This window comes from Eumetopias jubatus, unplaced genomic scaffold (genome assembly GCF_037043125.1).
Source record: "Eumetopias jubatus isolate StellerSeaLion01/CBP00866 unplaced genomic scaffold, mEumJub1_p1.0 scaffold_6, whole genome shotgun sequence".
NCBI classification, from domain to species: Eukaryota; Metazoa; Chordata; class Mammalia; order Carnivora; family Otariidae; genus Eumetopias; species Eumetopias jubatus.
Genome location: NW_028274812.1, coordinates 45755242 through 45782534, shown reverse-complemented (window position 1 = coordinate 45782534; position 27293 = coordinate 45755242). Strand labels below are relative to the sequence as shown.

The window sequence follows — 27293 nt, the reverse complement described above, 5'->3', positions numbered from 1 at the left end:
CAGAACAGTTTTTAAAAACTGATATTAGGAAATAGCAACTGGGAGTTTGCATTACTTGCAAAGAAACAGACGAAAACAAATGAGTAAGACAACTATCTTAGGGACATTATTCTTTAGTAATGAAGATGAATGGAGAACAGTAACAGAGAGCAGAAGTGCTTCAGAAGATATTATATACATTCAAAATTATGAGTAACACTAATATCCTACTTTTTAATTTGCAATGTGCTTTTATATACATCATTTCATGTTCTCTGAATGATCTTATAAGCTTATTTAGCTCATAAATAGCTAAAGCTGGGCTTCTCACATCTGGCCTCAGATCCTGTGATGTTCTCCCTACACCATTTGCCTACCTGCAGAGCTTGAAACACTCCTGTCCTCTAACATCTTTATAAATTAAAAACAAAACACTAAAATAAAGCCAATTTGCCTCATAACAATTCAGAAAGGGAGTAAAGGGCCTTCCTGTGTCTGTGAAGTGTCTTTGTCATTGTCAAAATTAAATTAGAGATCAACCAAAAAATTCTTAATGATGTCCATGTAGATGTGACGAAGATTTGGGGGTGTTCTCTTGATTACATTAGCACTGGAACTCTCTTAGGGAGGTATCTGCAGTATTAAGTAACAGAACAAAACCACATGAGCATTCTGAAATATGAAGGCTTTATAGTGAATATATGTAACAGGCTTGGAAAGGTTATTTTACCAAAAATTCCGTTAATAGTAAAACAAATAAAGGAGCACTTCATTTATTAAATTAAAACTTGTAACCAACATTCATCTTTTTCTAAATATAAACCTTAAATTTGTTGTCTTGCTGTATCTCACCTATTCTGATAGGTTGTTTTTATTATCAGTTAGGAAAAGTTTAAAAATTTTACCTTCTTCTTTGATCCATTATTTAAAGGTGTTATCAACTTCTTCCATCAAACTCATTCCGTCTTCATTACCTGTCATTTGGTTACTAGAACTTCATCTTTCCTATCGTTCTAGCCAAAAACCATTTTTGACTTCTCTTTCTTACAACCCACATCAAATCCTGATCCTACAGGATCTGCAAATTCCTTCTCATCCCCCAGTTCACTGTGCATTAGCCACACTGGCTTCCAAAATACCAAGTGGACTCTCACCTTAGGACCTTCGCACTGACTCTTCTGTCCAGCTCGTCCCAACAAATCATTGCTTTCTGTGAACTCAGGATATCCAGAAAAATAAGCACCTTATATTTGCAAAGTTACTTCATGTATTTTATTTGATTCTCACCACTGTCCGTAGAGTTCCCAATTTTTCCCTCAAAGTTTAAAAGAATGACCCAAATCAACCTTTAAGACCCAGAATCAGTACCAAAGCGTACCTGAATGTGTTTGTTTTAACTATTCCTCTGCTAGTAAGTAGTACTTCCCAATAGAAGATCAAGAGGTTTTCTGGTCCATAGTACATCATCATTTTAACAAGAGAAAACTTCAGGGGCATCTGGGTGGCTCAGGTCATGATCCCAGAGTCCTGGGATCGAGCCCCACATCGAGCCCTGCATTGGGCTCCCTGCTCTGCGGGAAGCCTGCTTCTCCCTCTCCCACTCCCCGTTCGTGTTCCTGCTCTCACTGTCTCTGTCAAATAAATAAATAAAATCTTAAAAAAAAATATCATTCCTCCATTGAATTGCCTTTAAAAAAATTTAAAAAAAAGAGAAAACTTCAGAGCCTTTATCATTGGGGAACTTATTTAAAAAGTGTTACCTCCACTACACAAGTGAAATCAGCTTTAATAGAGAAAACGAAAGAAAATACAAAAGAACGTGAAGTATATGTTGCGAGTATTTTCTTACATTTCCCCATGTTCCTTTTTGACTTATCATATCCATGTTCCTTTACTATAAACATAAAATATAAATAGCTCGTTAATAGTCTTCTCTTAAAAGTACCATGCTCATTTAGCGATTTTCTTAGCTTGTGCCATTATGGGTCTCTGAAAATTTTAACTGCTGCGATGAACTTGGAGACAACAGATGCGTATATTTTAAGTATTACCTCCTCAATTTTATTCTCCCAAATCAAAAATTCTGAACATTTTCCGGAGTACTGATACTTATTTTTACATTGCTTACCAAAACTGTTAAATGAAATCTACACCCCCCTTTATCAACTCACAGAAATAAATCACACACTTAGAACTATGTCCGGCCGCGTTCAGTTTACAAAATCAGTAAGGAAGCCCAGGGATCTAGAACTCAGATCTCTGGACTTCCAGTCAATTTCTTCCCCGATTCCCTGCAACTGGCTATTTAGCAACTAGGCCGACCCGCGCGTCGCACCAGCAGAGCTTCTGCTTCTCTGCCCACTAGAGTCTACCCTGGTCGGCCTCTCGCCCAACTCCCCCGGAAAGCCAAGGAACTAGGAGACTCGACAAGCGTAGAAATCACCTGGACCCCACCATTAGCCGACAGAAGCAGCGCGTCGGTGAGCCCCGCCGAGGCCACAGGGTCGCAAACCGGAAGCCGGAAGCGACGAAGTTCGCGGAGGCGCCCCGCGTCCCGCCCGCAGCCACTTCGTCCCGCCTGCAGCGACAGCGTCCCGCCTCGGTACGCATGGCCACCTTTCAGTCTAGACCCATCGAGCGAGGATGTCGCGCTGAGTGGCTTCTCAGGCTCAGGCCCTGAAAAGCCCAGGAACCGACCCCAGGTGTCCGTAGCGAATGCCAGACCCGGTGCCCTTTTCCATCTCAGCAAATCCCAAGCGGCGGTGGGACCGGCAGCTACTCAGCGCTCCACTGGCCAGGCCTAACGAGTCGAACGCGGAACTAGAGAGCAGGCGTAGGCCCGTGTGGGACTGTTCCTCAGCAGGCCCGGCCTGGCTTTGGGCCCCGAGCTTCCCAGCCGGGGACTCTGCGCCTGCGCCCGTCCGGCCGCTGCCCGCTCTCCCGGCGCGGCCGAGGTCCCAGCTGCAGCGCGCAGCCTGGGTGGCTGGACGGTCCATGGGCAGCAGCGAGGGCCACGATGACAGATTACGGCGAGGAGCAGCGCAACGAGCTGGAGGCTCTGGAGTCCATTTACCCCGACTCCTTCACAGGTGACTTCCGTGGCTGCGGGCCCGGAGCGGCCCGGGGGTGGAGTGGGATGGGCCGGAGCCCTCGGCCTCCCGGGCGAGGATGGAGAAGGGGACAGCGAGGCCGCGTGGCCACCTCGCCCGCTACTCTCTCTTCACCTTCTTCTCCCGACGTGTTGAGGCACTTAGGAGTAACTCCACGGCTTTTCCCATTCTCCGCTTATTCCCTGAAATCTGAAAAGTCCGGGATAGGCTGGCGAGGTCCCTGGAGAGTGTCAGGCCGGGAATTGAGTTGGGTGCACTTTGGTTTCGGTGTAATTTACAGCGACCCGAGGTTTAATGAAAAAAACACGAAAACAGATACTCAAGTGGGAGTAGTTTTTCTAGAGCTGCAGAGGTGTCGATTTTCACCTTTACTCGGGTGGAAGCTGTTTTTGCATACGTTGGTGTTTTAAAGTTTATGGGATTCAGAGTGCTGTTCTCCAAAGTTACCCAGAATCAGTTTTGAGAGTCCCTGGGATTTGTCGTTTTTCTTTTCTTTCTTTCTTTCTTTTCTTTCTTTCTTCTTCTTTTTTTTTTTTTTATATCATGCGAATGCCCAGTGAATGATGTGGCACAAATTTCAGTTCCACTGCAGATTCACATGTTGTTAGGGAGGGATATTAGACATCATCTGGCCTGGACGCGTCTTGCTACAAGCAAGGTAATGGAGGCGCAGGAAAGGTAAGTGGCTTGCTTTGGGTCTAGCCAGCAAGTTAGCGGCGGAACTGGTACTAAGAGTTAGGTCTGGACCCCCTTCCTGTTCCTTCACTTTGCAGACATGTGGAAATTGGGATGTAGCTCCAGGTGGGATGAAGAGGAGCAGACGATCACTTAATAGGTTGGGCTAATATAAAATATTATTAAGAACCTCATTCGGTATGTTTTAAAGGAAGAGAATTTTTCTGTGTTAAGCCGTGCTTCAGATGATTTTGAAAGTGCTGCAACATAACCCTATCAATATGGCTTTTCTCACATTACACTTAGTGTTTGAGAAGTGATCAAATAAAGCCAGTATGAGTGAGTGGAACCTAGGTTTGTGGGATACACAGCCCCTATCCCTTCCTTTGTTGTTCATCGGTGTCAGAATTCAGAATGTAAGGTATGTTCAACTCCAATCCCTCTCCCTTTCATTGTTTAGCTTAGTTTTCTTAGCTCCATTTTTTTGACCACTGCTTGCAATGGTAGCAAATTTTGTTCTGCTTTGCCAACAGGCAGATGTCTCTCAGCTTCCCCTGTATAGTTCCAGTCCTGTTCATGTTCTCTCTCACCAGCAGTACAGCTGTGCTGTGAGGATGTTAAGGGGATGAGTGAAGAGGGGTTTGAGAGTGTCATTAACTGGGTGAGTGTGTATGGAGTCTGGCTCCCTTCTCTATCCTTGCTTATATGTCAATGTCTAAATAAAAGAGAATATAGGGTCAGTTGTTGGATATATTCTTAATCGTGAAGTTTGGTCATTTCTAGTACATTGGAAATGTAATTGGCACTGTGTAGGTAGAGTTAAGAAAGCATAAGGTGTGCTAGTTTTTTCTATGGACATAAGGTATCCCTCATTAAATACTGTGCATAGAAGCATTTTAAAAAAGTGATACATTTTTTAGTCTTAAACCAATCTTATGGTTCTTTCAAATTGTACTAAGCTCTGATACAGTTCAGTATGTGAAATTCTTGTCAGATGCAAAAGTGCTTGAGGATTCTGAGCCAGGGTAATAAGACAGTTTATGAATCTCTGATGCATTCAAGTATTCTGCAGTATCAGCTGAGCCCATCTGTCTCTAATTCCTACCAGCATTCCTATAAACTTTGCAATAAATAAAATAAGATGTCTTGATTTATACTTCTTTAGGGACTTTGCCTCACTCATGATCGTGTTGTTTATGTAACCTCTCAGGGAAAAGGCAGAGGAGTTTGGAATAAAACCCTTCCATGTTTGATCTTTTGAAATTATGAGGATTTGCAAGATTTACTGTTTTACAGCCTTCTTTTGGGTTGATGATTTCATACTTTCCTGTTTTCATACCAGGTTTAAGAAGAGAGCTTGCTTGTGTCAGTTTGCCAAGGAACACTGATTGGCAGTTTTCTAATTTCATTTTGAGTCACATTTAATATTAGATTTGGTAAATGCTCAATGCTCTTGAGGAAGGAAGTAGATATACTTTTTTTTTTTTTAAATAGATAGCTTGGTGCTTGACAGAACCCTTTGTTAAGCACATCATGACCCCCTTGTGGTTGCTCTAAGAGGCACAATCCAGCTAGCCCATAGTTCTAGCCACATAGACCTAGCCTAACCTCGGAATTGATTGCTTGACTATTTGCAAAGAACTTTTGGTCCACTGTTGAATTTGTTGTGAATTATAACAAATCATAATACAGTTTCTTCTTTTTGCCTGTTCTGTAGCTTGATTGCACATTGATCCAATCCTCCTAACAACTAGTCTTCCAAAATATAAATGGACTCTCCTGATACCACATTCTCCTTCAGTAGTGCTTCACTTGACAAGGCCCTGCTAAGGTAGTAGAATTTGGTTATTTCCATTTCTGTATCCAAATCTCTGACTATGGGGAATTTTGTTGAAACAAATTGGTTGGCTTCGGGCTAACCAAAAGTCAAGTTCCCTTAATTCTGTTTGGTCTTACAAAGAGGGGTACGTAATTCTGTATTTGCTTGTGTCAGTACCTCTAAGTGGCAAACGTGAGCATGTAACAGTTATAATTGCATCTTAGAGATGGGGCAGAAGTCATCTTTTAAAGCCGTTTTTCTAAGACACTCCCTAAGAATCACAGGGACTTATTTTAATATGGGCTGTCTGGTTCTTTGTGAAAACCTTGATGTCATTCATGTGTCCCTTTAGTGTACCTTTCAGCTATTACCTCCATTATGTCTGTCCTTAATTCTGTCCAGTTTACCATCATCTGCCTCTCTATCACTTAATAGTTCTCCTGCTTGTCCACTCATTCCTTCCACTATGCCCAATGGCCTTATTTTTCTCAAAAATATTTTGATCCACTTACAATAGTGGAAATCTGGCGTCTTTAGTGAAGGCTAATTTTATCCCAACTCACAGTAATGCATTGGAATGGGATTATTCCTTTATCAGAGTGCTGATGAATCATTCATCTTTGCTAGTCCAATGAAATAACTTTCCCATCCCAATGTTAGTCTCCTCCAAATTTTGGAATATTCTTTCTTTTTCCTTTCTTTTCCCCGTTCCTTTCCTTTTCCCTCCTTTCCTTTCCTCTCTTTCCCTTTTCCTTTCCTTTCCCCTTTCCTTACTTTCCTTTCCTTGGATTAGGTTCAGCTGTGACAGAAAACCCCCAAAAGCAAAAAGGTAAAAGTTTAGGGGTGCCTGGGTGGATCAGTTGGTTAAGTGTCTGACTCTTGGTTTCGGCTCAGGTCATGATCTCAGGGTCGTGGGATCTAGCCCTGCATCAGGCTCTACACTTAGCTCGGAGCCTGCTTGAAATTCCTCCCCTCTCCCCCGACTCATGCTCTCTCTCTAAATAAATAAATTAAAAAAGGTAAAAGTTTTTTGCTTTTGCGCATAAGAGATAGTTGTGTGGCTCTAGTCCAGGAATTCCTCAGGTACCCAGGCTGCTTCTTAATTCCTTGTCACTCCTAAGATGTGGTCTCTACCTCATGATGAAGATGGCAGCATTCCTTTCCAGGCAGTAGGGTAGATATAGGAATTGGTGGGGGGGGGGAGAGAAGCCAAAGACTGCAGTTTCTTAAGTAAATTTCCTGGGAACTGTCAAAGGACTTACTTGCTTCCATCTCATTAGCTGGAACTTGGTCATTTGGTGAGACCTAACTGGGAGGGAGGGTGGAAATACAGTCTTTATTCTGCGTGGTTAATATGCTCAGTTCAAAGTGGTGTAACTAGAAGTTGGGGTGAGTAGATAGTAGGGGATATAAGTAGTGTTCTCCAATATCCTTTGTTGTTGTTGTTGTTCTTGGCTCACATTTTTTTCTCTATAATGGCAGCTTGGTGTAGGGGATATGAGCTCTGTGTCTTTGGGCAACTCCTATAACATCTCCAAGCTTCAGTTTCCATGTGTGTTTAATGAGAAGTAGTACAAAGTATGCAAATACTTTATAACTGTTAAATATATGTTATTCTTTACTAGAGATTTACCATCTTAGTTGCTGATTCTTCTAATAATATGGCTTCATAATTCCTTGTCTTTATCAATGAACAGTTTTGATTTCCATTTCCTTCAACTCTATGGGGGCATAGCCACACCTTGTAAATGCCATCTTTAGAATTTTGCCTTCTGAAAGTCCTCTTTCTGTCCATAAACTTTGTAGTCCCACAGTTCTTCATTCCAGTTCTTTTGCTGAACATGCCTCTCATCATGATTTCTCGTGGATTAAGAGTTTATCAACTTCTTTCTTGTCTGTCTTGCCTCTATTCTGTATGTTTCCCAAGGTCAGGCAAATCAGTGATGTTCTTGCTAGCATCCCAAGTCCTCATTTACCAAATATTTATTATATACATTGTTAGAATCTCAGTTAGTTGGGAAAAGACATCAGATAAGTAATTTACAACATAGTGTGACGATTCTTTCATGGAGGAATGCATAGGATGCAGCCAGAGCACAGGAAAAGGGGAGGGTCTTGGTTGTTTTGGAGAACTGAGGAGTGATGAGGAGCTAACAAGTGAATGAGACTATGAAGCAGGACTCTCTGAAAGCAAAATGTATTTAAAGGAAAAGTGGCTTGATATGCCTAAAACATAAAGTGAGTACTGAGAGTCGTGAAAAATGAGGCCTGACAAGTGAGCAGGGGCCAGATTACAGAGGGCCTTGTTAGGGATTTTTAGATCTGATCTTTCAAGCCAGTGGTTCATCACCCATTTCCCCCTGATAGGGCTAGACAGACCCATATAGTACACATTGTAGACAGTGCCATACCATACCTGGATCGCAATAGTTAGGATGCCTTCACAAATAAAATAGACTTCTCGAGTTTGTTTTGACCTCTCATGGCTGCTGCTTTTCTTTTTGTCTCTGGCACTTTTTCCTCCTCATACTTTTGTTTCCCAAATTTAGAATTCCTTACAAAGCCAGTGTTGGCCCTATTTCTCTATTTTTTCCTCTGGTGATCTCATTTAGTCTAATAGCTTTAGCTCCATTTGCCCATTTCTGATTGCATATTGCATACTTGGTATCTCCAGCTGAAAGTTCTTTGTGTCATCTAAATGTATCATCTCTGATCTTTCTTTTGTATTTTTTGTTTTTGTTAGTTGCGCTACCGTCCTCTGCCTGCAAATTTGGAATGTAGAGTCCTACCTGTTCCCTGCTATTCCCGTGGCTGCTAACCTAGTTCAGAACCTCATTAACCTTGCTGGGATGATTTTAATAGCTGTCTCGTTTCATCCTGCCTCTAGTCTTGTTTCTTTCCTTCCAATTTATGCCCTGTTGCTAGACTTACTTTCCTATGATTAGAAATACAATTCTGCCCATGCTGCTAAAAAAAACTCATTGTCCACAACCTGAACTTTCAGCAGTATTTTTTCAACTAGTTTTCTTCACCCACATATACATCCATCAAATGGAATAATTTCTTCTTCCCTATATATTCCTTAAACTTTTCCACCATTATACCCTTGCTGCCATGTTTCTGTTGCCTGCATTTCTTTTCTCCATCTTTACTTACCAAATGCCTTAATTCATGGTCTAGCTCAAGTGACTTTGCTGGAATTTCTCAGCTGGAAAAAAACATTTTCTTTTTACATGAAACTCAATATAGTTTATTCAGTTCTTCCAGTTACTAGCTGAATAACCTTGGGCAGATTATTTAAGAGCTCTTTTATCTGTTTCCACATCTATGAAATTGGGATAATACTATATTTAATTAGTTCTGAGACATTTGTATGTTTTAACATCTCTGAAATAGGAATTTGTCTTATAATCGATTACATATTGAAGTTTAATTGGCAGATTTTTTTTTCTCACTTAGTACATAAAGTAGAATGCATCTCATAGTTGATAGTATCTTAAATTTGGTGTCATATGGTAACAGTATAAAATCGTGGTCTTGGTGTAAGAATTAAAGGATCTTTGTGTAAATGCATAGTACAACACAGGCCCAAAGTAGTGCTCAATAAATGTTAGCTGTTACTAGGTATAGGCAACCCTTAAATTATGGCTCATGGAGTCCTTAAAGGGGTAATCAGTTGGACTGTCATTGAGTTGAACCCTTATTTCTGTAGTTGCTATGTTTACATTTTATGATATGTAAATGCTAAAGTTGGTCATGAAAAGAAGTAGAAATGCATCAAATATATTTTATACACATTTGTCAAAAAAAGGGTCAATCATATTTTAAAACCTTTATTATAATTACCTTTCAGGGACTTTTTTTAGCGTGGGCTGGACTATCTGAGGCCTGTTATACTTTGAGTCCAGTGAGTCTTATCTTCTTGACAAATACTTTCATAATAATCATAGATATTCATCATGCTTCAGGTACTTTTAAACTTCAATTAAAATGAAGGCATATGTCTTGAAAATTTTATTGATAATGAATATTTATGAAAGCTTCAGAAGTTCTTGAGTAGGAAAAGCTGAGTATTTTCCTCGGTGACTTCTTCAGAGATCTCCTTGCCCTTTCATTTCAGAAAGAGGTTGCTGAGCTGCTGCCAACCTTGACAGGGGCCAGTGCTTCCCAGGGCTGCAGTGAGGCACAGGCTTTTCTCAGGGGCTCAGCAGCAATTACAGGTGGCCTGCATTTTTCTTGTTTACTCTTCTAATGGCTCTGAATATCAGTTTAATTTGTTTTTGTTTTTCTACTTTCATTTCATTGTTTTGGCTCTGCCATTTAGCCAGAATTTGTTGAATTTCTAGATACTGCCAGGCACTGTTCTAGGAGCTCTCATAATTTTTATAGTATTCTTACAGGGGAAGAGATATAAACATATATACTATCAGGTATCAGGCTGTAAAATGGTATATATGCTTTCTTATTTATATAAATGTTGATTTGCATGTCTTGACTTGCTTAACAAATTGTAAGCAATTTGATGTTTGGATTTATGGCTAATTTTATAATTCCTTGAAAGATTGTTGAGACTCAATAACTGGTGAAAGAATAAAGTTTGGTTCTAGGGATGATGTGGGAGAAAGAAATAGTTAGAAGACACAAACTCTAACAAATTAATATTTATTGTTTGTCATGGAGATTCTAAATTACACCTTAGAATATATAAATTTAAAAATTAGTGATAATACTGAGTATCAGTGGATAGTTTCATGAAACATCAAACTTTTTTTGTCATTCTGTTTGGGAATTTTTTAGAATGTAGTTTTCCCTGTATAGATGGAAATTTTGAATTAAAAGGTAAATTAATTATTTTAATTGATTTGATAAAACTCCCAAGAGTTTATCTACTATAGGTATTTTTTTTTCAAATTAAAGATAACCCTAGATTTAAATAGAAAATTGACGAGTGTTTTATCATTTGAATGGTTCAGTCTGTATTTGTGGAAATGGAAATACAGACTAGGGATCAATTTTCGGGACTGGGTAGTGATATTTTGCTAATAAGAAAAGTATTTGCCTTAGGAAGCATATTAATAACTTAATCTCTGTGTATATTTTCTTGCAGTATTATCAGAAAATCCACCCAGTTTCACCATTACTGTGACATCTGAGGCTGGAGAAAATGATGAAAGTAAGTCCAATCAAAAATACTGTGGTTTTCCTAAGTTGCTCTCAGGAATGTTACTCCTTCTGCAGCCATTATGTTGGGCATTGAAGATGTGAAGGTGCTAATAAGTAAGGTGCTATTAGGAATCTAGCATGAATGTTGTGAATCTCTAATTAACATTTACTATGTAAACATGACTTATAGAGAGAGAGGAAGTCAGTGAGATATATTCTGACACAATGAACTTAGTTTTAAAAAGTGAAAAAGAAACATTAACAATATAGCAAATGGAGAAAAGGTAGAAGATTACTGTCTAAAGCGAGACTTTGAATGCATGCATATTTCAGTGACTATGTGGTATTCCATGTTATTTTTCCATGATTGTTTTTCCTCTTTTGATATTTAGATTGCTTATTGGACATTTGCTGTTTATTTATAAATTAAGCTGGATGGGGGGCCTGGGTGACTCAGTCATTAAGCATCTGCCTTGGGCTCAGGTCATGATCCCAGGGTCCTGGGATCGAGCCCCGCATCAGGCTCCCTGCTCAGCAGAAAGCCTGCTTCTCCCTCCCACTGCCCCTGCTTGTGTTTCCTCTCTCGCTGTCTCTCTCTGTCAAATAAATAAAATAAAAAAAAAAATTAAACTGGATAAATGTCTTTCTTTATGATTTTCTCTCTCTTTAGAATGGATATTGTACTGTAGTTTAAATATATTTATACATAAAACAGGTAAAAGCCACTAATATACAACTGTAGAACTAAGATAAATATACTGATGGAAATAAAACAGCTGTAAAACCAATAATTTACAATTAAATAGATTGATTTAAATGTGGCAGATGTTAGGGGAGGATCTGAAGTTCATTTCCACCATTAGTCCAGTTAATTTTGGGATTTGGTAAAAATGTTCCATAAATTGGCATTAACCCCAAGGATTTTTTTTTTTTTTTTTTTAGCATTAAGCTAGTCAACTGAAATTCTGCTATGAGCAGTCAGTAATGCAAATTTTAGCGATATTGATAACTCTAAATCTGTCTTGTACAACTGAAAATGAGATTAGCAAAGAGCTATTACTAAAATCTGAATTAAAAAGATGTTGGACACAGTTATTTATTTCTATATGTATTTATATATATAGGTTTTATACAAAGAATCTCAAATACAAGGGCGCCTGGGTGGCTTAGTTGTTGGGCATCTGCTTCAGCTCGGGTCGTGGTACCGGAGTCCTGGGATCAAGCCCCGTGTCAGGCTCCCTGCTCAGCCAGGAGCCTGCTTCTCCCTCTCCCACTCCCCCCGCTTGTGTTCCCTCTTTTGCTGTGCCTCTCTCTGTCAAGTAAATGAATAAAATCTTTAAAAAAAAAAAAGAATCTCAAATACAACCTTTGTATTCTTTTATACTTTGAAATGTAAATAAATGTATAGAAGATACTTTAAAATATCCTTTAAAAATTACTTTTGGTGATCTTTTCCTGATGGTGGGATTATTACTGATTTTGTTTCCCCCTTCATATATTTCTAAATTTTCTGTAATGAATGTCTATTACATCAAATAGTAAAATCAATAAATGTATAAAAAAAATCTTGTTCTAGCAATAAAATTAGAAATGTGCTAATTAAGAAAGAAAATGCCAAAAGACACTGTGTATCCTTATTGGCCTAACAATCTTTTTTTTTTTTTTTTTTTTTTTAATTTTACTTAGTTAACATACAGTGCAACATTGGTTTTAGGAGTAGAATTCAGTGGTTCATCACTTACATATAACACACAGTGCTCATCATTAACAAGTGCCTTCTTTAATACTCATCACTCATCTAGCCCATCCCCCACCCACCTACCTCCATCAACCCTCAGTTTGTTCTCTGTAGTTAAGAGTGTCTTATAGTTTGTTTCCCTTTTCTTTTTTTTTCTTTTCCCCCTTCCCATATGTTCATCTGTTTTCTTTCTTAAATTCCACATATGAGTGAGTTCCTATGATATTTGTCTTTCTCTGACTGACTTATTTCACTTAGCATAATATACTCTAGCTCCATCCATATCATTGCGAATGGCAAGATTTCTTTTTTTTTTTTTTGATGGCTGAGTAATACTCCGTTGTGTTTATTACCACATCTTTATCTGTTCATCAGTCGATGGACATTTGGGCTCTCTCCAGAGTTTGGCTATTGTTGATAATGCTGCTCTAAACATTGGGGTGCATGTACCCTTTCGAATCTGTATTTTGTATCTTTTGGGTGAATACCTAGTAGTGCAGTTGCTGGATTGTAGGGTAGTTCTGTTTCTTATTTTTTTTAATAATTTTTTTATTATGTTAGTCACCATACAGTAACTTTTTTTAAGGATTTATTTATTTTAGAGAGAGAGAGAGACAGAAAGAGAGAGTGGGGGGGGGTGGGTAGGGGCAGAGGGAGAGGAGAGAGAATTCCAAGCAGGCTCTGCACTGAGCACAGAGCCCAATGGTCTCTGTGCCACAACCCATGAGATCTTGACCTGAGCCCAGACCAAGAGGATGCTCAACCAACTGAGCCATCTAGGCAGCCCTATTTTTAACTTTTTGAGGAACGTCCAAACTGTTCTCCAGAATGGCTGCACCAGCTTGCATTCCTACCAGTAGTGCAAGAGTGTTCCTCTTTCTCTGCATCCTCACCAACATCCGTTGTTTCCTATGTTGTTAATTTTAGCTGTTCTGACAGGTGTGAGGTGGTTTCTCATTGTGGTTTTGATGTGTATTTCCCTGATGGTGAGTGATGTTGAACATCTTTTCATGTGTCTGTTAGCCATCTGTATGTGTCTTTAGAAAAGTGTCTATTCATGTCTAATGCCCATTTCTTTTCTTTTTATTTTATTTTATTTTTTTTATGCCCATTTCTTAACTCAGTTGTTTTTTGGGTGTTAAGTTTGATAAGTTCTTTATAGATTTTGGATACTGACCCTTTATCAGATATGTCATTTGCAAATATCTTCTCCCATTCCATAGGCTGCCTTTTAGTTTTGTTGATTGTTTCCTTCACTGTGCAGAAGCTTTTTATATTGATGAAGTCCCAGTAGTTCATTTTTGCTTTTGTTTCCCTTGCCTCCAACAATGTGTCTAATAAGTTGCTACAGCTGAGGTCAGAGAAGTTGCTGCTTATGTTCTCTAGGATTTTGATGGTTTTCTATCTCACATTTAGGTCTTTCATCCATTTTGAATTTATTTTTGTGTATCGTGTAAGAAAGTGGTCCAGTTTCATTCTTCTGCATGTTGCTGTCCAGTTTTCCCAACACCATTTGTTGAAGAGATTGTTCCCCCCCCATCAGATATTCTTTATTCCTTCTTGCTTTGTCGAAGATTAATTGACCATGTAGTTATGGGTCCATTTCTGGGTTTTTTTTCTGTTCCTTTGATCAATGTGTCTATTTTTGTGCCAGTGCCATACAGTTTTGATGACTACAGCTTTGTAATGTAGCTTGAAGTCCAGAATTGTGATGTCTCCAGTTTTGTTTTTCTTTTCCAAGATTGCTTTGGCTATTCAGGGTCTTTTGTGGTTCCATACAAATTTTAGGATTGTTTGGTCTAGCTCTGTGAAAAATGCTGGTGGTGTTTTGATAGGGATTGTATTGAATGTGTAGATTGCTTTGGGTAGTATAGACATTTTAACAGTGTTTTTTCTTCTAATCCATGAGCTTGGAATATTTTTCCATTTCTTTGTGCCCTTTTCAATTTCTTTCATAAGTATTCTATAGTTTTCAGAGTATAAATCTTTTACCTCTTTAGTTAGGTTTATTCCTAGGTATCTTACCGTTTTTGGTACAGTTGCAGATGGGATCGATTCCTTGATTTCTTTTTCTGCTGCTTCATTTTTGGTGTATAGAAATGCAACAGATTTCTGCACATTGATTTTATATCCTGCAACTTTGCTGAATTCATGTATTCTAGCAATTTTTTTGGTGGAGTCTTTCAGATTTTCTACATAGAGTATCATGTCTGCAAATAGTGAAAGTTTGACTTCTTCCTTGCCAATTTGGATGCCTTTTATTTCTTTTTGTTGTATGATTGTTGAGGCTAAGACTTCCAATACTCTGTTAAATGGTAGTGGTGAGCATGGACATCCTTGTCTTGTTCCTGACCATAGGGGAAAGGCTCTCAGTTTTTCCCCATCGAGGGTGATATTAGCTGCGGGTCTTTTCATATATGGCCTTTATGATGTTAAGGTATGTTTCCTCTATCCCTACTTTGTTGAAGGTTTTTATCAAAAATGGATGCTGCATTTTGTCAAATACTTTTTCTGCATCTATTGAGAGGATCATACAGTTCTTATCCTTTTTTTTATTAATGTGGTGTATCACATGGATTGATTTACGAATATTGAACCATCTTTGCAGTCCAGGAATAGATCTCACTTGATCATGGTGAATGATTCCTTTAATGTGCTGTTGGATTCAGTTTGCTAGTATTTTGTTGAGAATTTTTGCATACATGTTCATCAGAGATACTGGCCTGTAATTCTCCTTTTTAGTGGGGTCTTTGTCTGGTTTTGGAATCAAGGTAGTGCTGGCTTCGTAGAATGAGTTTGGAAGTTTTTCTTCCATTTCTATTTTTGGAACAGTTTGAAGAGACTAGGTATTAACTCTTCTTTAAATGTCTGGTAGAATTCCCCTGGGAACGATCTGGCCCTGGACTTTTATTTGTGGGGAGATTTTTGATTATTGATTTAATTTCTTTGCTGGTTATGGGTCTGTTCAAATTTCTATTTCTTCCTCTTTCAGTTTTGGTAGTTTGTAGGTTTCTAGGAATTTATTCGTTTGCTTCCTGGTTGCCCAATTTGTTGGCATATAATTTTTCATACTATTCTCTTATAATCATATTTCTGTGATACTGGTTGTGATCTCTCCTCTTTCATTCATGATTTTATCTATTTGGGTTAACACTCTTATATCCATTGACTCATAAAATTCCTTATTGATATCATACACAAAAATTAAAACAAAATATCAAACTCGCACATTTTAAGGTGTTTTTTTTTTCTCTTATGGGGAGGAATCTAGATTTGAGTTAAAATATCAAAATCAGGAGTTTTTAATAATTAAAATGTGAGTTTTTACAAGAAAGGCAAAGTCTAGACAAAGGATCATTGTGATTAATAAGTTTTATTTTTTAATTTTAATTTTTTTTTGTGAATAGTTAAGTTTTAACAGAAAATGTCTAGCACTGCCGCTTAGTTGCAAATTGCCTGGTTGGAATTGAGAATTCACCAGTTGGTCTATAGAGAGATACCTTGCACTGATCTGCCTGTAAGGATCCCATTCCTATACAAATATCAGATGTATGCATTGATACAGGCCAAAAGAGTGAGCAAGAACGTATAAATGAGTCAGGTTAAAAGCTTCTCAGACAGCCTCTTAAACCCTATCTCAAAACCGTGTCATCTAGCAACCCCTTAGCAGTGCCCTGCTGGCATTGTGCATATAGAAATATAGACTCCAGGACTAACGCAAGATCTTCCTCACTGGGCACTGACTCTGGTAGAGGCCTGAAAATAAGCCTAAGGTAGTATTTTTTTTCTGTGTATTCTGTGCCTTTTGTTCATCTTAAGGAGGATTTTAAAAAGAGTGGCTTTTATCCATCCTCTTTCTCAGGTATGCAATATGGTAAAATATTCATAAGTAATAAATGTATTTCATGTGTTTGAGGTGATTTTTGGTATTCGCATGATTTGTTTTCACTTATCTTCGCAGTATGTGTTATTTATCTTAGCGATTATCTGTCTGATCTCATAGTAACCTTGTTTTTCGTTGCAGGAAAATCTGTTGTGCTACGTTTCATTGACATGTTGTAAATTAATTACTGATTCAACAAAAATGTTGACCTCTACATTTTAAGATATTCATATCAAACTCTTATCTTATGTCTTTAGCTGTCCAGACTACCCTCAAGTTTACATACAGTGAAAAATACCCAGATGAAGCTCCTCTTTATGAAATATTCTCCCAGGAAAATCTAGAAGATAATGATGTCTCAGACATTTTAAAACTATTAGCATTACAGGTAAGGAAATAAGTTTCGTAATGGCATTTTTTATTGGCCTTAAATAGTATACATTAATTTCAAGAGTAAGAAAATGCTAGTAAATATGTATAACCAGTACATTGAACAAGGAGAATTCATGATGTATCTCTCTCTCTATATATATATATGTATATGTATAGATATATTCACAGAACATCTTAATTTTTGTTTCCCATTGTACATTTAAAATTTGAGTAAGAGAAGTTGTCCCTTCTCTTGAAACTCAGTCAGCCTCATGACTTTTAGTTAATAAAATGTCTGGTAAGTACTTTAATTTTAAACACACTTTTGATCTGGTTCTCAGAAGGTCCAGCCCCATGTGCAGTTAAAAATTCTGACTTTTAAAAAAATTAAAACTCCCAACCCCTCTGACCTGTTGCAGGCTAGTTGCCTGCAATCTGGGAAGAGGACTGGTGATTGTTTTGTTTTTCTTATCTTTCCGTCTCTTGAGGCTTATGAGCAGCAATCAGGGTTTATGATCCCTCTGAGAGCGGGGGTTGTGAAGGCAAAATGGGTATTGGAAAATTCTTGGCTAGTTCTGTGGTAGGATAGGCTCCCCATAGTTTGGGCTTAGCCAGAATTTAAAACTCTGTCTTGCTTGGGTTGAGAGTTTTCATGGATTCTTCAGAATAGGGAGTAGGGGGGACAAGTAAAATCTTTACTCCGCAGTGTTATAAACAGAAGTCCTAGCTTTGTTTGTTTGTTCTAAGAAGAATTGACAGAAAACATATCTACACCTTAAATGTGACTGGTATATTTCAAGGACTATTGGTCCTCTGAATGCCGATATTTTAAAAATATCTGGAGCTATTAGAGAATGAAGAGTGAAAGAAGATAGATCAAGCATGAATTTGTGCTTATCTTGGGCCCTGTTCATTCTGCTACCCCATGTGAGATTATACTAATTCTAATATTTGACTTAAAATGCTTCATTTTAAAACACTGCAGAAAACCTGGGGCAGTATGCTATATTGAGTCATTTATTAATGTAAGTTATTTGAGCTGAGTGGTTACTTTCTATGTGTTTTATATTTTATTTGCCCTCAAGCTCCTTCCTTGCAGAAAAGAAATTTTGATTTCTTTCTCATACTTACCTGAGATCAGATATATTGAGGGGATATTTGTACTTTTTTTTCCAAATTATATTGATTTTCAATATCAAAATAGTAAATTCATATTATAAAAAACTCAGAAAGTATAGGAACTCATGAAAGAGAAAATTAAAATTACTCTTAATCTCACCAGCCAGGTATAACTGCCTATTAACATTTTGGTATGATATAGTTCCAGACTTTTTTTTCTTATGCTTATATTCATAGTACTCCTCTTCTACCCCAAGTTAGATCATTCTGTATATAATGTTTTATAACATCCTTTTTTTTCACATAACAATATATGTGGGTATCTTTCCATTTTAGTAAACATGTATGAGTCATCATTTTTGATAACTGCATAGAATTTCACTGTATGTATGTGTAATTACACCTATCCTTTTTGAAACAATTATTTATCATTTTAACCTGATTTAATATGTAATTCTTTAGACATGCTTCTTTTTTTTTTTTTTTAGAGGGGGAGGGGCAGGGGCAGAAGGAGAGAGAGAGTCCCAAGCAGGCCCCACACCCAGTGTGGAGCCCAATGTGGGGCCTGATCCCACAACCCTGAGATCACGTCTGAGCCAAAATCAAGAGTCAGACATCCAACCAACTGAGCCACCCAGGTGTCCCTTTGGACATTCTTATATATCACTATTTGTAAATCCTTAGAGCAGAGTCTCCATTGAATCCCTAGTGCCTGGCATATAGTAGACACTCAGATATTTTTTGAATAAATGAGGAAAGTATATTATTGATGAGTATACTAGTCCAGTGTTTTCTATAAGTAAGATTACTGGGTTAAAGGTTATGCATACTTAATTTCATACGCATTGCCAAATGGACCTTCAAAATGATTGTGCCAAGTTACGATCTCACTGTAGCCATTGAGGTGTCTGCCCACATCTGCTAACATTAGATTTTTTCATTTAGAAAGAAAAGCAATAATAACAAGATGAAAATAGTATATAATCATAATTTGAAATTCTTTAATTAGTAGTGATGTGGAAATCTGTGTGACTTCTCGTTGTCATTTCATATAAATGGTTCTTTTTTTTGCTTTTCTATTGGAATACTTAAGTTGTTAAAAAAGAGATCCTACTGGGATTTGTTTTTGAAATGTATCAAGCATTAAGTTAAGTGACCAAGACAGACACCATCCCTTCTTTCATAGATTTTATATTCTGCTGAGGAATGTGGACTAACAAATTGGAAATTGTTATTCTGTGTAGAAAAATGCTGTGAGTGGATGTAGACTTGAGGCACTGGAGAAGCTTTCAAGAGAAAGAGTTTGCCAGGCAATAAAGAGAAGAGAGGGCAGAGGAGCGAGCTTGTTAAGGGTCATGGAGATGAGAGGGAGAGAAGAGATCAATATTTCCTTCCAGAACTTCTAGTCATACTAAATTTCTTGAGTTTAGAATTTGAGATTAGTGATCTTATGTGATGGAACTAAAGAGATTAATTCCCAAAGGGTCTTCTGAACGGTTTTAAAAATATGTTCTTGCTCCTGGTTGGTTTGGAAAGCTGTTGAGTTTTAAGCAAGAGACTGACTAGATCAGTTATGTGTATGTATTGAGTGGCTTGAGAAGTTGATGTCAGGGGTGACAAGACCACAGGTTTTAAGAAAACCAGTTAGGAGTTTCTTGTAATATTTGAAGTTGAAGATGATGGTGCCCTGGGTTAGGGTAATACCAATGTTGATAGAGAACAGTAGGCAGATTGAAATGATATTTAAGAATAGATTAGAGGCAGCGATAGAGCTTATGATGGGATGTGAGTGTTCGTGCTGGGTGGTTGGTGGTTTGGTTCTCTGAGTTGGGAAACATAGAAATAGGTTTTGTGGAGAAGATGATGATTTTAGTGTTCACGTGCCTGTGCGACATCATATTGCTGTCCACTGGGCGGTTTTAATATGGGTTTGGCATTCAAGAGAGATGTTTGTGTAGTCAGATGTAGGATGGTTAGCATGGAGACACCACAGAGAAGCCCCCAGAAGAGAATCACAGGAGCTTGAAGCCTTGTATTCAGAGAGGGCCCACGGGATGAAATACCTACTCAAATGCCGCTGAGACCAGCCCTGTCAAAGGAGTGGTTGGAAATCTCTTCTGCTTCTAGGATGGAGATTCTGTCTGGCTTGTATATTTGGGATTTTTTTTTTTTTTTTTTTTTTTGGTGTTTGGTCTGTTTCCTTCAAACTGTATCTTGTGTCTGTGGATAAGCAAGATACCTTGTTTTACTTGAATCTGCTTTCAAATGACCAACTTCCAAATAGCTTTTGAATCACAGTTGACGCTTAAACAACACAGAGGCTAAGGGACGCTGACCTTCCTTCCACACAGTCGAAAATCTGTGTGTAACTTTTGACTACCCCCAGAACTACTACTAACTGGCAAGAAGCTTTACCCATAACGTAAACAGTTGATTAACGCATATTTTGTATGGTATATGTACTATATACTGTATTCTTAAAGTAAGCAGAGAAAATGTTATTAGTAAATCATAAAAGAAAATACATTTATAGTACTATACTGTATCTATTGGAAAAAAAATGGATGTAAGTGGACCTGTGCAGTTCAAACCTATATTGTTCAAGGGTCAACTGTATATCCCTTTCATGAGTTGGAGAACTTTTATATTTGATTTTAAGCCATTTCAAATTGAAGAAGAAAAGGTAGGTAAAGATAAATCACCAAAATTACCTATATTCTTTATTATTGTATATTAGAAAATCACTTTGGCCTCAAAGTTCAGTTCATTGTCACAGCTCTTTAAAATATCCCAAAAGATCTAAATCATGAAAATATGGTGAAGAACTCATGTTACTAGTTGCTCTTCGCAAAAGGTTTTCTGGGGACGCCCGGGTGGCTCAGTCGGTTGGGCGTCTGCCTTCAGTTCACGTCATGATCCCAGGGTTCTGGGATCGAGTCCCACATCGGGCTCCTTGCTCGGCAGGGAGCCTGCTTCTCCCTCTGCCTGCCACTCCCCCTGCTTGTACTCTACTCTCTCTCTCTCTAGCAAATAAATAAAATCTTAAAAAAAAAAAAGGGAAAGGTTTTCTGAATTCTAGTTCTTAAACAAATTAGTAAAAAGATATCTGTTTCAGGTTGGATGTAGCAAATTACATGTCTTTAAATTTAATATATAGTTACTCATATATATGTATGTATGTGCTCAGTTCTTTTTTTTTTTTTTTTTTAAGACAGAGAGACAGCTAGAGAGGGAACACGATCAGGGGGAGTGGGAGAGGGAGAAGCAGGCTCCCGGCCGAGCAGGGAGCCCTATGTGGGGCTTGATCCCAGGACCGTGGGATCATGACCTGAGCTGAAGGCAGACGCTTAACGACTGAGCCACCCAGGTGCCCCTGTGCTCAATTCTTAAATGATCATTTATCCAGGTGTCTGAACTTATGGTGTAACTGAATTAGTCATCATATTATAAATGTATGGAATTTAGTGATTATGATGAAACACTTTTTCATTGGTTAGTTTTTTTGTTTGTTTTTCTGAGAAGTATGTTTCTCACTACAACCTTTCTTTTGGTTACATAGGCAGAAGAAAACCTTGGTATGGTGATGATCTTTACTTTAGTGACAGCTGTGCAAGAAAAACTAAATGAAATAGTAGATCAAATAAAAACTAGAAGAGAAGAAGAAAAGAAACAAAAAGAAAAAGAGGCAGAGGAAGCTGAAAAGGTATATTATAAAGCTGGGTTTTCTTTCATTATTGTTTCCTTTTTTTTTTTTTTTGGTTGTGGGTTTTTTTGTTTTTAGAAATTTCAGTAATTTTTTTGGCAATCGCAAAATAAACAAAAGTAAATTTTACTTAAATTTTGCTACATAAGATTTTAGAAGTCACTGCATTGGTCACATAGCATGGGTAATGATTAATAAAGGTTAGTAGAGCTCATGCGGGTAAGATCAAGAAATATACATTATTTCTTTATAAATTACAATTTTATTATAAATTATAAGCCTCCTTTATCTAACCACATCTTTTTTATTTTCTAAGCAATTATTTCATGGCACTCCTGTTACAATCGAGAATTTCTTAAGTTGGAAGGCCAAGTTTGATGCAGAACTCTTGGAAATTAAAAAGAAACGAATGAAAGAAGAAGAACAAGCAGGAAAAAATAAATTAAGTGGTATGACTCCCCTCTCCCCTGCCCAGGCTGTTCCATATTCTTGCACAACAAGAGGATCATTTGGACAGATTTCTATAAAAACATAACATACTTGGGCATCTAGGACAAAAAGAGAAAGCATTCTGTCTACATGATGACATTTCTTCATTCATAATTATGATTAATTTTTATGGCTTATATCTGATCTAAATATCTCAATGGATAGATCTTAAGATACAGCTCTACCACGACATTCAGAATCAGAAGCGTTAGAGTGGTAGAGTCAGATGTATTTGTTTTTCTGGGGCTCTGAAGCAGACTTGGGTTTTCACTTGTTCCATTTTAATGCAGATACATATCACATGCCTCTTAGCTACTTACTGAATTGATAAATTTATTGAAATTCATAGAAAAATAGGTTTTTGACTTGTTTTCTTGGATTATTTTATTTTTTTAAAGGATTGTAGGGAAGATGGAGGAAAACTGGAAAGGTGGGAAACTGGAACATATAGGAAAAATATGAATTAAACATACTTGTTTCTTTTAGGGAAACAGCTCTTTGAAACAGATCATAATCTTGACACATCTGATATCCAGTTTTTGGAAGATGGTAAGATAATACTAAGATTCCACGTGTACATAATACACTGTTTTTAATATTAAACCATGAAAATCACAGTGATAACTTAATGTAAAATTGTCCTCCCAAGGCTATAAACAAGTACATTTTGAAGAATAAATTTTAATGCTTGACTTATTTATACACTAAACTATAGCAATGTATCTTTTAAAGTTTTTTGGTAACAAGCAACATCAAAGATGGCAGTAAACAACTATGGTCACATTAGTCTTTAATAACTAGTAAACCAGGCCACCGTAAGTCAGGTGGCCTGGTTTACCCAAATTTCTAGTATCAGAAATCTGTGGAAATTATTTCATGGTCATGGAACTTTATAAAGACCTCATATCTGGAACTCTTCATGCCCTCTAACCAAAATCTTATGTTTCATACTAGTCTTACTATCTGGAACACCTACTTCCTTATGCTTTCCTTCTCTTTATCCTAAACTTTATCCTCTTTCAGTCTTCTGTCCATTATTCATCCATGCATAGATATTTATTGCACCCCTAGTGTAAGCCAAGCGTTGCCCTGGTTGCCGACGATATAGCAGCAGAGAACAGTATAGACAAATTCCCTGCCCTCATGGAGCTTATGGCCTATGTGTGTTTCTTAAACTGGGCTCTATACTCAGTCACACTTCGGATCGCACCCTAGAGTTCTGCAGTTCATTGGCCTTCATGCTCATCTTGCCAGTTGGGGATCCTATAGCATTCTGGCCTTTCAGTTTTGTTCCTGGACTGTCTTCTGGAAAAGGTTAAGAAGCAATGTTGGTGTGGCCTCACTGCCAAATCATGCTTCTTAACTTGATCTGGGCCCTTATGGACACTCACCACTCTGTTTTATATATCTTACTGCATTCTTGCTCCAGGACATTAAAAGTCTTCAAACAAACAGAAACACCCCAAACAAACAAGCAAGCAGACAGACAGACAAACCCAGCAAGGTTGTCCTCATCTGTCTCTCTCTCACTTTACTAGCTTGTTTTTCTCCTATTTTATTGAGAAATTCTGGAACCAAAAAGCTGTGTCTCATTCTCTCTTGCACTTGAGAAGTTTTACTGTCTTCACTCATCCTTGACTCCTTACCCTAACAGATCAAGTATCTCTTCATATCCAGGAACTAACCAAAAGCTCTCCGTTGATTCTGCTTCAGAAGTGTCTTTTCCAGACATTTTCAACTCTTTCCTCCTAACTTTAGGGTTTTATCATCCCCCCCCTCCCCAGGTGTTTGTGGTTGCTTCTTACATTGTCTCCCTGCTTCAGTCTCTTCCTCTTTTTGGTGTCTTTAGTCACCGCCCCTGAGGTGGCATTCCTAAAACTCATGTTTAATCATGATACTTCTCTCCTTAAAATCTTTTGATGGTTCTCTGTTGCTTAGAGAAAAAGGTTGACCTAGACAATCCTTCAATTTGGCCTTCACCTATGATATCTCCAGATATTTTTCCTAAAGAATCTTGTGTTCAAGTTAGAAGTATTCAAAGTCTTATTTTTTCTTTCTCCCTTTGCATATACCTCTACCTATAATTGCTTCATCCTGCCCCCTTTTCTTCTTGCTGGATTAAAATTTATTGCAAAGATATTTTAGATGTCATCTGTTTTGGGAACTTGCCTGTCTCTCCCAGAGACAGTGAGTTGTTCTTTGGCCTGGACTTAGCAAAGGTGTATTTTATTACTGAACTGCTCATAGGCATGAAGCAAGACTCATTCTCATTGAATTGAATGTGAGTGGGCTGGAGTCTGCCAGGAAAGGAAGATGAACAATTTTTGGTCATCTAAGAGTACTGTACTCTCCCACCTTTATGTACTTCAGACAAACTGAAGAGTAAAGATGTTTGATGCAAGGCCGAGGGATTGCTTCCTATAGGGCTCAGATATTTGGAATTTGAGAAAGGCATACCATTGGTTATAAGGGGAACTAAGTGAGAGTGAAGATCAAGTTCTATCTATCTATCAATTAAATAACAAGTGTAGTTGAGCTTGAATGATGTACCTATCTGCCAATGCTGGAAGACTCCTGGTACGGGCCCCATGGTTGTTTAACCAGGATATACCGTCATCTTCAACTTAAAACATGCCACATCATAAATAATTCATTCTAGGAAAGCTTTTTTTAATAACTGGATTTTTTTTTTTTTTTTAAGCTGGAAGCATGAAGTTGCTCTTAAAATGTGTGTCTCTGCTGACCGCTGCAGACCGTTGTTGCTGTGATTTGCAGTAGTAGTTTAGGATTTCATCACTGGCACCTCCCTTGCACATCTGGAAGTTTGTGTTTGGTGCTGCCAGTGAGTTGTGTCTTTTACTCCTGAATATGAGACTGAAGGTGAAATCTTCTGTCTTTTGCAGCTGGAAACAGTGTGGAGGTAGATGAATCTCTGTTCCAGGAAATGGATGACGTGGAGCTAGACGACGATGAGGACGGCCCTGACTGTAACCCTGCTGACCCGGACAGTGATCTGACTGACTAATGGGCCTTCCCCGTCTGCACAGAGGGGCGACTGCCACAGCATCTGTGGCTGTGCTGGTGTGTGGATTTTTCTTTCTTTTTTTCTAAGAAAAAATAATTTCCAGGAGAATATTCTTCTGATAGCTCTCATCATTGAACTTAATAAACTGACCTTAAAGTTTCAAATATAAAATGTCCAGTTCCTCTGATTGGTAGGAATAAGGTCATATATTTAAAATCATTTAGTGTTAGAGAGAGACCCAGCCTGTAACACTAAGACTTGAAGATAGAATGCAGCTGTGCACAGATGTGTGTTCATATACAAGGAATTGTAATAACCTGGAATTCCTGTGCTGGAGACAGTGGTGGCTTTATGCTTCTGAGTGCCATCATTAATATAAAATATCAGAAGACAGAGGTGAAGAGAACATTAAACCTTCTGGATTCTAGCCTTGGGGCATGATAAGTTTACGTCTTTACAAAACCAGAAACAAATTATATTCAGGATTAAAGTGGACTTTAGTCTTAGAGGAGTATTTGAATCAGCATCCTCTGTGGCGTTATCAAAAGGTGTGTACTCCTAGGCTTTTCTCAGTTTAGGTTATTAAACACTGACCTTAATCTGAATTTTAAAACAGTGAAATCTCATGCCAGTTGACACTGGTTATTCCATTGCATACTCCTTATCCTGTAGTTGTGAAATATATGTATATTTGTGATCCCTTACTTTTCTAATTTAGCCAGTCTGAAAAGATCTGAATTCTTGAGGTTGTACACTATCTGCAAGAGAACACATATCCACATTAATGCACATATGAGACCTTTTTTGTAATAATTTGGAATGATTGACTTGGGGACTTCAGGTAGGAGAGCCAGGCTTCATGCAAGTTATCCAGTCACTGCAGTTGGAGAATTGAATCTTAATCCTAATAGGAGATCACTTGTGCTATTGCAAATCACTGCCTCCTTTCAAAAGTACATATACTACATATCCACAAGCACAAGCAGATCAATTCCATGTTTATTTTTGGAGTTAGACCTGTGGCTAAAATCAAACTATTTAAGACAAAACTATCATTGAGGAATGTAATACTTTTTCACTAGCTTTGGTTCTGACCAATAAAAGGGAACACCAGGAGTGTTCAGCAGATCTCTGCAGGGACAAGTCTGAAAGTTTCTTTCATGTGAAAATTAACTTTTTCTAAGGAGAGATCCTTTCTGAAGCTGATCAGCAGCTGCGTTGAGAACTCAAGAGCACTTTAATTAAGGGAGAGACACGCAATGATGGACAATGCAGTGGTGAGGTCAATAAAGATTGGACCTTAAAGTGTCAAGACTGATTCCACCTCCTCCTCACACATGATTTTTTTTTTGAAAGTATAGGTTTTTTACATTTTCTGTAGGTATTGAAGTAGATTCTGCCTTTGTCATTTTAGAATGTAGGCAGAACCTGATGTATGGAAGTGAAGGCAAAGAGTTAGTTCTAATGATACTCCCAAGTATTTTCATCTGGAGTAAATAATAATATTTCTTTTGTTTTCTGGGAACTAACCAAAGACTCTGCTTCTCAAACTGGAGCACACATAATCCCAGGATGTGCAAAAGCATGACTGGTGGTATTTGAAGCAATAATTAGCCATCTCAGATTATCAGTTTTGCACTTGGATTTGGGATAATTTTTGCTTTTGTTTCTCTACTTACGCTAAATTGCATAAAATATAAGATTAAAAACAAATACAAGTATGTGTATTCTTTGCTGTATCCCTGTGACAATGTCTGGCACTGAATAGGCATTTAATATTTGCTGAATGAGTGAATTATGGAATAGAATGAAAAATTGTCATGCATTTTAAAGGTTAAACATAACAGTTAAATGTTCTGTTTGCCATCTGCAGCTTGGCATAATGCTTCTGGATTCTGCATTACTTCGTACTCTTCTGCCAGCAGGGGTGCCTTAGGAAAAAGATGGATAAATACTGATCTAAGGCAAACACATCTAAAAGGTTACATGAACATTTCCTAGTTGAGGTAAGACCAGGAAGAGTGATGAATAACATCTCTTATGGATGCACAGGATGAGTTCATTGATTATACTGTCACAAACTCCAAAGATGTATGTGCCAAAAAGCAAAGAGATGCATTCTTGGATTCTAGGAGAAAGGAGACTGTGGGTTTTCAATATTTATGTGCTAGCCCATTGTTTGTGTTACAACACAAAGTAGTAAACTACCTCAAATAGC

At 37.9% G+C, this 27293-nt stretch overlaps 1 protein-coding gene and 2 long non-coding RNA genes across 3 annotated transcripts in view; 2 read left to right on the top strand and 1 right to left on the bottom strand.

Moving 5' to 3' along the window:
* LOC114219542 (uncharacterized) overlaps positions 1 to 2771 on the bottom strand; it is an 8518-nt gene extending 5747 nt beyond the window's left edge. Inside the window, exon 1 of the long non-coding RNA XR_015768312.1 lies at positions 1134 to 2771. This is a non-coding gene — a long non-coding RNA (uncharacterized LOC114219542). The remainder of the gene's footprint in view (positions 1 to 1133) is intronic.
* On the top strand, positions 2547 to 27293 carry RWDD1 (RWD domain containing 1). The gene is made up of 7 exons (XM_028117090.2): positions 2547 to 3068; positions 10691 to 10756; positions 16625 to 16755; positions 21418 to 21561; positions 21878 to 22010; positions 22537 to 22599; positions 24954 to 27293. Exons 1-7 carry the CDS (start codon positions 2996 to 2998, stop codon positions 25073 to 25075), a joined length of 732 nt encoding a protein of 243 aa, XP_027972891.1. The 5' UTR covers positions 2547 to 2995; the 3' UTR covers positions 25076 to 27293.
* Positions 4332 to 9791, top strand: LOC148164058 (uncharacterized). Its single transcript, XR_015768313.1, has 3 exons — positions 4332 to 4425; positions 5482 to 5595; positions 9704 to 9791. It is a non-coding gene; the product is annotated as an uncharacterized LOC148164058 (long non-coding RNA).

Excerpts from the sequence above, each read along its gene's own strand:
- RWDD1 (XM_028117090.2), top strand. The coding sequence starts at position 2,996 with ATGACAGATTACGGCGAGGAGCAGCGCAACGAGCTGGAGGCTCTGGAG. Across the intron at positions 16,756-21,417 it reads TAAAACTATTAGCATTACAG|GCAGAAGAAAACCTTGGTAT; the intron begins GTAAGGAAATAA and ends TTGGTTACATAG. Across the intron at positions 21,562-21,877 it reads AGGCAGAGGAAGCTGAAAAG|CAATTATTTCATGGCACTCC; the intron begins GTATATTATAAA and ends TTATTTTCTAAG.